Raw genomic sequence first — 12,167 nt, 5'->3', positions numbered from 1 at the left:
CTCTCTCTCTCTCTCTCTCTCTCTCTCCCCTATGCTGCTGTCTCTCTCTCTCTCCCTTCAATGCAAATTATTTCAACCTCACCAGCTGGCTTCCTGGCTGGATGAAGGGGTTGTTATATTGGGGTCTTTCATGCAACAGTAATGATTCAGAAACCCCTACAGTGGTCTACAACCTGCATCTTGGGACTAAGTAAACACACATATGGCCCTCACACACATACACCATATGGACACTATGTAGGTTGAATTTGTGTCAGGTCAAGCCACATAAAGTGCCACCATATCTTCTCTAAACGTTTTTGTATGATTATTATATACTATAATAATCGTATATGTCTCATCGTAAAGTTGGTTAAAATCCGAAATCAAACAAAAAAAAGAGACAGGAAAAAATGGGACAGTTCATTTTGGTCAACGTCGAAGTCGTATGGAAATGATTAATTCAGGTGGGAATCTTGAGTAGGCGTTCTCTGCTGCAGGCACATCCCAGAACAAGTGGAAGATGCAGCAGTGAGTATACATGTCAAAAGAGTTTAATTGCCCTATCCAAAGCTGCATCAATAATTTGTGAGGGTTGCATGGCACACTTAAAGCACAGAAGGGGAGATGCCAACCCCAACTCGCAACTAGCAAAAATGGAGGAAAGAAGAGGAAGGGGGAGGGATGGAGAAAGGAAGAATCCTTGGGCGGATTCTATAGGCATCTTCTTCCTCAAAGACATTGTGTCATAGTGTCACATATGACCTACTTCAGTCTTCCAGGCGTTATACAGGGTTAGGGTGAGAGTTGGCTCAGAGTGGCTCTGCTCTCTATCCTGCAACGTCATTGGCTCTCACTGGCTGCTGAACTTCTCCACTCCACCAAACTGGTCTCGAGTGTCTGGCGCCAGTCTGGCAACCTTTCAACTGGGAATGATGGAGTTATCTTTGATGGCGACTCAGGTAAGAAAGATCCATTCATGTGTTCTTATTGTTATGTTTTTATTTCACTCTTGGATTGAATCACGACCATTGGGATATTCTACAGTCACCCACAGATTATTATAGTGAACTGAACTGAACTTTGTTACCTATTTCATCAGACAAGCTGCTGAATTTTTTCAGCAGCTTTTTTACAGACTTGTTGCCTCATTAAACTCAGTTCTCTATTGCACTGTTGTTCCATTGTAACAAAGATTCTGTTTTATTATTTGACGTTCTTTTTCATAACTAATGATGTAGAAATGAACAAAGTTTCATGAATCGAATTCCTATGGACAATGTTACATGAAGTAATCATTAAATGCTATCAACCATTCGAGAACAATATATCGCAAAACAGGATGATTCAATTTCCAACCTTTTTTAAGAAGCTGTGCCTAAGATTTGTGGGCTCCAATTGTTTAAGTCTAATTATTTGTGAGTCTAATCTCATTCAGCATGTAGCAGAGTCAGAAGCTGTTTCTATGATGCCAAGCCTGATATCTTTGCGAAGTAGCTTTCCCAGAAGGAGAACGAGAGATTATGATTGGTTGATGTAACACATGAGTCACAAGCAAGAGAGGCTGTTTGGCCCACTCACCTTCCTTATTACAGTGATGTGACTGCAGCCCGGGAGAATCTCCCCCTTTAGTTTGCAGGCAGGAACCTTCCTCAGGGGGCACGGACCCCCGAGGTAGGTTCCTGCGAACAAACCCTGAGAAACACCATAATAGTGTTTCTCAGCCACTCCAATTAAATTCAATTCATTGTTTCATTTGGTTGCTAAATTAAGTGAGGAAAGTAAAGCTTGAATAAATTACTGATAAAACCACGTGGAGGTTTTACGAAAGAGGATAATCTTCTGATCATAATAGTAATGATTATCATCATCATTTTTGCTTCTTCTTCATCATCATCAATGGCAATACAAATAACACCCTTGTTAAATTAGCGGCATATTTGAAACTGTTATTATTACATATTAATGAACCTGATCAACATATACAGGATCAACAATAAAACCCCCAGCAGATCATATTGAACACTGCTGTTCAGGCAGCGAACATTGTGGTCACATTTTCTATTTCAGGCTCTCTGTTATTATTATGCTAATAATGTCCGATGTTCTGATGCAGTATCTTGCCTGAGGGCTGTAGCTGAATGATATAATAAGGGCACTTTTGTAAGGAGTAGGATTATGCAACCTATTATTGTGAGTAATTACTGAAGCTTTGAACTACTTTAGCTTTAAACTTACGATAGACATATACACGCACATACACACACACACAAACACACACACACAAGCACAAACACACGCACATACACGCACACTCACTCACTCACTCACTCACTCACTCACTCACTCACTCACACACACACACAAAAACAGACGCACAATTTTTCCTTATGCTCTTTTGAATTTAGGAATTGCTCCTTGTACCTAAGAAGGTAACTGATTAACTACCCTTCCTTATCCGACTTTAATGTAATGTATCAGGTGCAAATGCTTAATCCATTGCCGATCGCATTGGATTCTCTGTTCCTAAATGTATGCAGCACATCGTTGCTGGCTAGCCCTTTGCTAAAAAGTACTCAAGACAAGTCCCTCAGCTCACTGTCAGAGCACCTCATCCAACAGTTGTCACCAGGCTAGGCCCTTTCAGCCTAGAGGGAACCCTATCCAGATGAGTGGCTTTGATAAAGCATCTGCCCGGATAGGCATCTGTCCACAAGCAATAAATCATCTCAGTCTGGTACGACATTCAAGTCAACATCATTTAAGCCCTGCACTGATTCTTAGTGAGTGGAAATATATTGTGCTCTGCCTTATCGCCATTTTGGCGAGGTGTTTGGGATAGATAAGGGAGTTGAATGCCTACATTAAGGGATGGAAAATGGCCGATTTGATTAGCTTATTTTGCATTGTTGTTTGTCTCTGTGATGTAAGACAATGATAACATCTGAAATCAGACACACTTATTCATTTTTATGGCCTCCGTTAAAATATGGATATATCCTATTATTTGTAAGCATTGGAGCATATTGACTTCTAACTGGTCTATCTGGCTACAAAGAAGAACAAGTCACAACAGAAGCTGTGTGATGGAGAGGCACATCTGATAACCATCTGGTCCCAGACAGTTCATCAGCTGGGCTCAATGTGTGGTCTTTAATCACCCGCCGCTGTACAAACTGCTGAATTCCTCTTTCACTCTCTTCTTCATTGCATCTCTGAAAGTCAAAGGTGAATGGCCATGATTCCCTCTGCTGATCTAGTTAGAGTGTTTTGGTGAATGGACTCAAACTTGACAGGGTTGGCAACAATCACCCACCCAACACACACACACACACACACACACACACACACACACACACACACACACACACACACACACACACACACACACACACACACACACAAATTACACAATTATTAGACTGCTATTGAAGCTTGACTTAAAAACACAGACAAACCCAACCTTCTACCATGGAAGATGAACTCCACCACTATTCTTTTTGTTTACATACACAGTGTCAGCTGAATGTACTACGTCATCTGCATACTTTATTTGCATGCGTGTGTTTGTGTGTGTGCGTGTTTACATTATTCTGTGGAGGAGAGGTGATATAACCCACTTACTTGTATTATTAATGCTTACTCTTGCCATTGTGCTTGAATTACTCCAACAACACGATGGCACCACCTGGAAGAACAGTTTTATACAGGATTAATGCTTTGGGAACGAGATGACCTGTAGATTAGATATAACTAATTGTTTTGAAGTGCTGAGTGGGGATGTTTGTTACCATCATCATATTGCAAAACAAACGTATGATGTGGGAACCAGCAGGAGTTAGTGCCTCCTCAGTTCATCAGACACATACACACACACACACGCATACACATACACAAAAACACACGCACACACACACACACACATACACATACACACACAGACATATGCACGCATACACACACACGCACATACACACACACACAAATATGTATGATTGATGATCATAAACCTGTTTAGAAAATAAACAAATGCGTTGTGACTTATATTTGACTTATGACTTATATTAGGTATGAAGCCTGTTCACACATGGTGCACGGAAACATGCAGCACATATTTCAGGGGTAGAAGCCGAAGGGGTTGACATGAAATGAAAAGGGCTTTGTTGATGCTGAACACATTCATCCAATACAATGCTAACTTCCTATTTGTTTCTCCCTACCTATCTCATCATTACTTTGGGGCTCTATATGCTGCTTGACTTATGAAGATAAATTAAAAACATGCAATTCACATTATTATTGTTCGTAGTATTATTATTATTTTTGTTATTAATACTATTATTTATTGTCATTAGTATTATTATTATAAACGCTACCTGCGCCGTAGAACAGATTATCAGATTATTTAGATATCACAGGATTAGGTCTCATGCAATTGTCATAAGGAGCACCGCTCAGTGACTAACCTCGTACTGCAGAGCAGAGAGCCTCTGACCTAGATCCAGGTGGACAGGCATTGATGAATAGGGGGACTATCAAAGTCAAACTAATGCTAGTGTTGCATTTGATTAAAAACTGAACATAAATGTCACAATTTTTATAAATTTGAAATCCAAATATTGTTAAATCAGTCAAATGACATAAGCATGCTCTCTTGAAACATTGCCACGAATTGGTTTCCTCCCATCAGCACTTCTTTCCATCACGTCACCACTCTTACATCCAGGTTTCCTCCTCCAAAGCGTCATGTGCTTATCGGCTCCTTTCACCAGCGATCCCCTGCTGTTTTCTTCTTCGTTCTTGTTCATCTCTTCCAGAGCGAGGTACCCCATCTGATGCGTGTCTCCCTATACTCAGCATGTCTGCCCGTCCGAGTGTAGCATCTATAGCATGTCGATTCAGCAGAGCACACAAGGTGTTAAATGGACTGTGATCAGGACGTGAATAATTAAGTAATTCAGTGTAGATAGTAGCGTGTGGGAAAATTAACCCTAATCCTTACCATAGCCTTGTCAGTAATATGCTGTATCTGCACGTGTGTGTGTGTGTGTGTGTGTGTGTGTGTGTGTGTGTGTGTGTGTGTGTGTGTGTGTGTGTGTGTGTGTGTGTGTGTGTGTGTGTGTGTGTGTGTGCGGTGTGTGTGTGTGTGAGTCAGAAAGGATGCAGTGGGTACCGTTTTTGTCTTTGACTGGTGATTCAAATATTTGTCTTCTCTTTGAACCCTTAATTAATAAGAGGAATACACATCTTCCTATGTATGTGTGTGTGTGTGTGTGTTTGTGCATAAGAGTGCGTGCCCATGTGTGTGTTTGTGTGAGTGTGTGTAGGTGTGTAGAAATTGGCTCGCGAGACCGAATAGGTTATCTTCTTAAAACCACGACTGTGATCGGGGAGAGATGAGCGAACTCCACTCGTCCAACTCTAGTCCCCTTTCATTCCCTCTCGCCAGTACCTTGCAGCCAACAAATTGGCCCCCCTCTCAAATCGATGCTAACCCTAACCCTTACCCTCTCCTACACTGCTTACCCTAAACCACTGCTAACCCTTACCCACTGCTAACCCTTACCCACTGCTAACCCTAAACCACTGCTAGCCCTCCAGTGGTGGATCTAGAGATTTTTTCCTGGGGTGGCAAAGGGTTGGCCTGAGGTTCCAAGAGTCTATAGAAATTATTCAAAATGTATAATTCTGGATTTCATCAAATGTGTTTTCTTCTCTAAATTACCTTACACGGGGTGGGAGGCAAGTCAGTGATATAGCTGGCTTTTTGGATGGTGTGGGACTTCATTTGTAAATTGTGGACCCTTTCTCTGTGTTATCAAAATCTACGGTCTGTCTAGTCTGTACCTAAATTGTACAGTGTTTGGGGGTATGCTGCCCCGGAGACAATTTTGAAAAAATGACCCCTCAAATGTTTTGAGGGAATATGGACAAATTTAGTTGTACAAAATAATAATCAATCAGCATGGACATAAAATAAAATATGATCTGATTTATAAATGGGGTGGCAACAGGTGTGGCAAGACTGTCCACCAGGGTGAAAGCTGCTAGCCCTTGCCACCCCGTAAAACCGTGCATGCCCATGCCCACTGCTTACCCCACTGGGGGCTGATAGATTTTAAAGTGAGGGAGGAAGGACTGCGCGCTTGGTTGCCATTGGCCTGCTTGCACTGTTAGTGGCTTATGGTGGCATAATTATGTGAGACTCAAGTTGTTTCAGGGTGCTTTAGTGAACTACAAAATAGCAGGGAGGGATAATTCTGTGAATTGATACAAATCCACCAGTGGCAGCATTATACTTTGAAAGCTGGTGGGCAGCATGTCTTGGACTAAAAGGGCAGAAGGAAAGGATGCAAGCCAATTAGTCAAATCAGGCCTACTCTTGATTTGTAAAAATAAATAACAGAACTCTGGGCCTATCATTGGGCCTATTTTTGCCCTCAATGACTGAAGCTAATGGTTGTTATTTGGTTGTTTAGATTCAGCTACAATTGTTTTAAGAAAAATGAAGACACAAGACCGAAAGTGATGCCAATTAAAATGCATCATGCTCTGAATCATTCACTAACATCCTTTCCACAATATCAAAAAGAACGGTCAGAATAACAAGCAATTAAAAGCACAAGAACATTATTTCATATTTACATTGGCTGTAAGCCTAACATTGTTCGAGGCCAATGTGGATGTTAATGGATGTTTCAGAATGTTGGTCATGGTGTTAAGCCAATTAAGATTTAGGGACTTCATTTATAGATCAAGTCAATCCTCCTTGCGGGCTCCGCAGCTCGGCCGCGGGCAGCCCGGCCACAGGCTACGGAAACGCCAATATAAGCGAACAGAGCCGCACTGTACCACAACGAACATTAGCGCACCGCTCGGTGGAAACAAGGCATATGACTGAGCGGGTTCGTTGGTTCTCGTCATGGACCTTAAAAAAGACCTTTAAAGAAGGTTCTCGTAGCCTAGACTTGAGGGGATAGCTCCTCCCTCCGGGCTGTTCCACAGCCAGGGCTCCTGCTTAATGGTTCATAGCGCAGCGAGGGCTCCTTCTTAAAGGGGTAGTTCGGAATTTTGGACATAGGGCCAATATTCTATATCACTGGAGACAGTTTTCAACACATTTCATACAGTCCTTCTAGTTGCAGAGTTCGCTTGTGCTCGGCTAGCGCACGTCAACGGGCAATGCTAGCCTGCTATTAAAAACAGTCTTACCCACTCCACAGTACACCCGAGGTAAATCAATTATAACGACAGACTATAAATCTAAATGTCTGTTTATAGAATAATGTTAGAAATAAAACCAACCTAGCATTGCATTGCATTTTGAGGGAATTGCGGGGTCTCAGCAGCAGTGTTTATATTCCTGTACGTAGGCTACGGCAGCGGCGGACTGATACCTAGGTTACCTGCCGCTGTCATTGCTACAAACGCAGAGTACAGTGAACGAAGGAATTCTACAAGCGTATTAAATTAACAAGATATGGCCACGTTTGGAGGAGTTAGCGATGCATCTGCTTTTGAAGACGATTATGAGGAATTTGTTGTATCCAACGAACCGTACATGTACGAGCCGGTGTTTTGATGTCCAAGCCAGCAGCAACAAGCCACAGTTGAGTCCTTTCTGGATCTCGCACTGGAAATTGGCGGAAACTTTGTGGTGCCCATCTGTACAGTTTATTTCTACAATTTCTAAAAGCACACTGAACCATCATGTTGCCTAGTCGTTCAATTGCGCTTCTGTCCCACCCTTCTCTGTTTACGTTCTTCTGTCGTGATTCGGTTACAAACCTAACCAGCGCATAGTAAAATTCCGCTTCTGCTGAGAAAGTAGTCCCTCGATGATTCATGCGATGCAAGGTTAGTTTTATTTCTAACATTATTCTATCAACACAGACATTTAAATCTATAGTCTGGCGTTATAATTGATTTACCTCGGGTGTACTGTGGAGTGGGTAAGACTGTTTTTAATAGCAGGCTAGCATTGCCCGTTGCCGTGCGCTAGCCTAGCACGAGCGAACTCTGCAACTAGAAGGACTGAATGAAATGTGTTGAAAACTGTCTCCAGTGATATAGAATACCAATGCTCACTTGGGAATCAGGCCCTATGTCCAAAATTCCGAACTACCCCTTTAATGGTTCTTAGCGCAGCCAGGGCCCCAGCCTATTCGTGAATAGACGTAGGCGGGATCCAGATCCCTTAGCTAGTCACACCCACTCAGAGAAGGACTTTCCTCCTCTCTCCCATTGAACCCCATGTTATTCACCGGCCGCTAACACTTTCGGGGAAATTAATGGGAGTCAATGGGAGGGTGCAAATATCCCTTTACCCAGGGAAACGAACATTACATATACACAGGCATTAAAGAAGTCATATTTAAGAGCATTAATTCATTACAGTAGTGTGGGCAATCTACATTTTTTATTCTCAACAATGTTAAGGAGGATCTTCCTCCCTCTCCTCACTGGAGAAGCCTCCACTGGCTTACCCTAACCCACTGCTAACCCTAACCCTCTTCCAGACTGCTTACCCTAACCCACTGCTAACCCTTATCCTCTTCCAGACTGCTTACCCTAACCCACTGCTAACCCTTATCCTCTTCCAGACTGCTTACCCTAACCCACTGCTAACCCTTATCCTCTTCCAGACTGCTTACCCTAACCCACTGCTAACCCTTACCCACTACTAACCCTAACCCTCTTCTACACTGCTTACCCTGACCCACTGCTAACCTTAACCCTTACCCTCTTCTACACTGACAAGCCTACAACCCTACCCCAAACTATCCGAACCCTCTATCCCCTCTACCTTTTCTTCAAGGCTCCTCCTCCTCACACACCTAGGCTCCTCTTCCTCACACGTCTAGGCTCGTCCTCTGTACATATCTAGGCTCCTCCTCCTCCCACTCCTAAGCTCCTCCTCCTCCCACGCCTAGGCTCCTCTTCCTCACACGCCTAGTCTCCTCCTCCTCACATGCCTAGGCTCCTCCTCCTCACACACCTAGGCACCTCTTCCCACACGCCTAGGCTCCTCCTCCTCGCATGCCTAGGCTCCTCCTCCTCACGCGACAAGGCTCCTCCTCTGCACATGCCTAGGCTCATCCTCCAAACACATTTAGGCTCCTCCTTCTCACAAGCCTAGGCTCCAGCTTTCCACATACCTAGGCTCCTCCTCCTCACAACCCTTGGCTCCTCCTTCGCACCTGACTAGGCTCCTCCTCCGCACATGCCTAGGCTCCTCCTTCTTACACACCTAGGCACCTCTTCCCACACGCCTAGGCTCCTCCTCCTCGCATGCCTAGGCTCCTCCTCCTCACACACCTAGGCTCTTCCTCCTCACACGACTAGGCTCCTCCTCCGCACATGCCTAGGCTCCTCCTTCTGACACACCAAGACTCCTTTTCCTTGCATGTCTAGGCACCTCCTGCTCACATGCCTAGGCTCCTCCTCCTCATACACCTAGGCACCTCTTCCCACACGCCTAGGCTCCTCCGCCTCACAGGCCTTAGCACCCCCTCCTAACACACCTAGGCTCCTCCTCCTCAAACACCTAGGCTCCTCCTCCTAACACGCCTAAGCTCCTCCTCCTCACAGGCCTTAGCACCCCCTCCTCACACACCTTGGGTCCTCCTCCTTACATGACTATGCATTTGTTGACTGGACTCACTTTGTCTTTATCCCTGGAGCGAGATCTATTCTTTTTCTTTTTTTTCATGCAGCACTCAGCACTCTCTCTCTCTCTCTCTCTCTCTCTCTCTCTCTCTCTCTCTCTCTCTCTCTCTCTCTCTCTCTCTCCCGACCGGCCAGTCCACTCTTCCAGAACCCCCTCCTTCTCCCTCCTCCTCCTCCTCCTCCTGCCCTCTGAATCCCACTGCGGCCTGCATGACTCGGAGCCATCAGTGATAACACAACACAGCCATTCAAGTGGAACAACAGCACATTCTGAAACACCGGGAACACAAACCCTACGCAGGCCCAATGAATCAGCCCGCGGACAGCCCGGCTTCAGCTGTTCTCCTCTCAGATGTGGTCTGTTTTACTCGAGGGAACCAGGCCCACACCACACAAACTAGAAACACTCTGTGTACCGATCGTGTGGTGGTAAGTTGTATTCTTTTTGTGTGTTGTATTGACGTAGAATGTTTTTTTATGAACTTCTCATATATCATAGAAATTATGTACTTTCATAAATTATAATAAAAGGTGTTTCATAAGATTTAAATTACAAACCACCACCTCCTTTCGACACAATTGTTCAATGAATGTGCGCATTGTCGCTACCCGGCCCCAAGAATGACTCTATCACTCGGTAATCACCACAGGTCACGGTCCGTTTAAAGCCAAAAGAGGATTTTAAAAAAGAGGCAACGCGTGGGTCTGCGCCCAACGCGGGGAAAACGAAAATAATACTAGTGGCTCCATGAGCAAAGGAAGAGTCAGGGCCATTGTCTTTCCGGCCTGGCCGGTCACGTCCCTGGAAGTGGGGGATCGGTCGCGTCTGGCGATCTGTACCGGCTGGTGTGTTCAGCCCCTGCCAACGTCGTCCGGGCGTGCATGGTCCCCCGTGAATGCTAGGAGAGGGTCCGCTAAATCCAATTGTCGTCCCATCCAAATCGGGTCCTGGAGGTTCCCTGGTCGACACGTGCTTCCAGCTTCTCTGTCTAAGAGAAACATAGATACAGATACAGCCTTTTAATGGTACCTGGTCTTCCTCTTTCACCGCCGCAGGTGTTCTCCGTTGCACTGATTGGTGTTATGCAATGGACGCTCTCTGCTGCCGGCTGGTGGATATCAGCAGTATACGCCATCCACCACCCCTCCTCTGGGCTGCCTGGCCCGAGGTGTTTGGACCGGGTTGCCACACTCTTCCACCGCTCGGGTTGTCTCCGAACGACCAGAGACAAGCATCTCGGCGGGACAGAGCGTCGGCGTTGGCGTGTTCCCTGCCCGGCCTGTGGTCTACCTGGAACCTGAAATCCTGGAGGGCCATGAACCACCTCATCATCCGTGCATTCGAGTCCTTCGCACTGGCCATCCACTTGAGTGGCGCATGGTCGGTGACAAGCGTGAACTCCCGGCCCAGGAGGTAGTGTCTCAGCTTGTCTAGGGCCCATTTGATGGCCATGGCCTCCTTCTCCACGGTGGAGTAGTTATTCTCGTTGGAGAGGAGTTTTCTACTAATGTAGATTACTGAATGTTCCTGTCCCGCCCGGACCTGCAGGAGTTCTTCTCCCAGTCCCACCTCGGACGCGCTGGTGTGGACTATTAGGGGCAGAGAGAAATCAGGTGCTATCAGGATGGGTTCCGAGCAGAGGGCTCGTCTAAGGTTACCGAATGCCCTCTCTGCTACTTCTGACCAGGATACCAAGTCTGGCAGGGCCTTCCGGGTCAGATCATTTAAGGGGCTGGCCAGAGCGGAGAAGCCGGGGATAAACCTCTGGTATTACCCTACCAGACCAAGAAACCGTATGGCGGAAACCTTGCTCTCCTGGTGTCGGACGTTCCCACGTCCACTTGGCTGGGTTGGCCGTGAGTCCGGCATTCCTCTGCTCCCCCAGGACCGCAGCTGTCGGAGGTGGACATCCCAGCTGGTGCTGTGGATTATGATATTGTGTATGTATGCAGCTGCGTACGCCTGGTGAGACCGAAGGAGTTGGTTCATCATCTGCTGGAACGTGGCGGTTGCGCCATTGACGCCGAATGGGAGGTCAGTATATTCACCAAGCCCCCCTGGGGTCGCAAACGCCTTCTTCTCCCGAGCGGTTTTGGTGAGAGGAACCTGCCAGTACCCCTTAGTGAGGTCCAGGATGGTGAGGTAGCGGGTGGGTCAGAGCCGCTCAATCAGTTCATCGACATTCAGTCTCCGGAAGTCGTTACAAAGTCTAAAAGTCCCATCGGGTTTGGGGACCAGGACGACGGGACTAGACCAGGCGCTGAGCGACTCCTCGATGACACGGAGCTGGAGCATTCTGGCGACCTCCTCCCGGATAGTGTTCCTACAGGCTTCTGGGACCCAGGGGGACTCGCACCGTGACGCCTGGCGCCGTTTTAATGTCATGTGCGACAGGGGTCCTCCCTGGTACTTCCGAGAAGACATCCTGGTGTTGTAGGATGTAGTGTTGTAGTGTTCTACCACTGCTTCAGGAGGTTGAAGTGGTAGAGTTGGGTAGGTTTGCGTTTCCCGGGCTACC

The 12,167-nt window shown here is 46.1% G+C and overlaps 1 protein-coding gene across 1 annotated transcript in view; it reads left to right on the top strand.

Annotated features, from left to right (window-relative positions):
- Positions 1-764: 764 nt before the first annotated feature.
- Positions 765-12,167, top strand: part of LOC115560634 (uncharacterized protein C14orf132) — a 23,615-nt gene continuing 12,212 nt past the window's right edge. Inside the window, exon 1 of the mRNA XM_030380019.1 lies at positions 765-941. Within this exon, the coding sequence (XP_030235879.1) occupies positions 912-941 (30 nt within the window). The 5' untranslated portion in view covers positions 765-911. The remainder of the gene's footprint in view (positions 942-12,167) is intronic.

This window comes from Gadus morhua, chromosome 16 (assembly GCF_902167405.1).
Source record: "Gadus morhua chromosome 16, gadMor3.0, whole genome shotgun sequence".
NCBI classification, from domain to species: domain Eukaryota; kingdom Metazoa; phylum Chordata; class Actinopteri; order Gadiformes; family Gadidae; genus Gadus; species Gadus morhua.
This window is presented reverse-complemented; position numbering and strand designations above follow the sequence as displayed.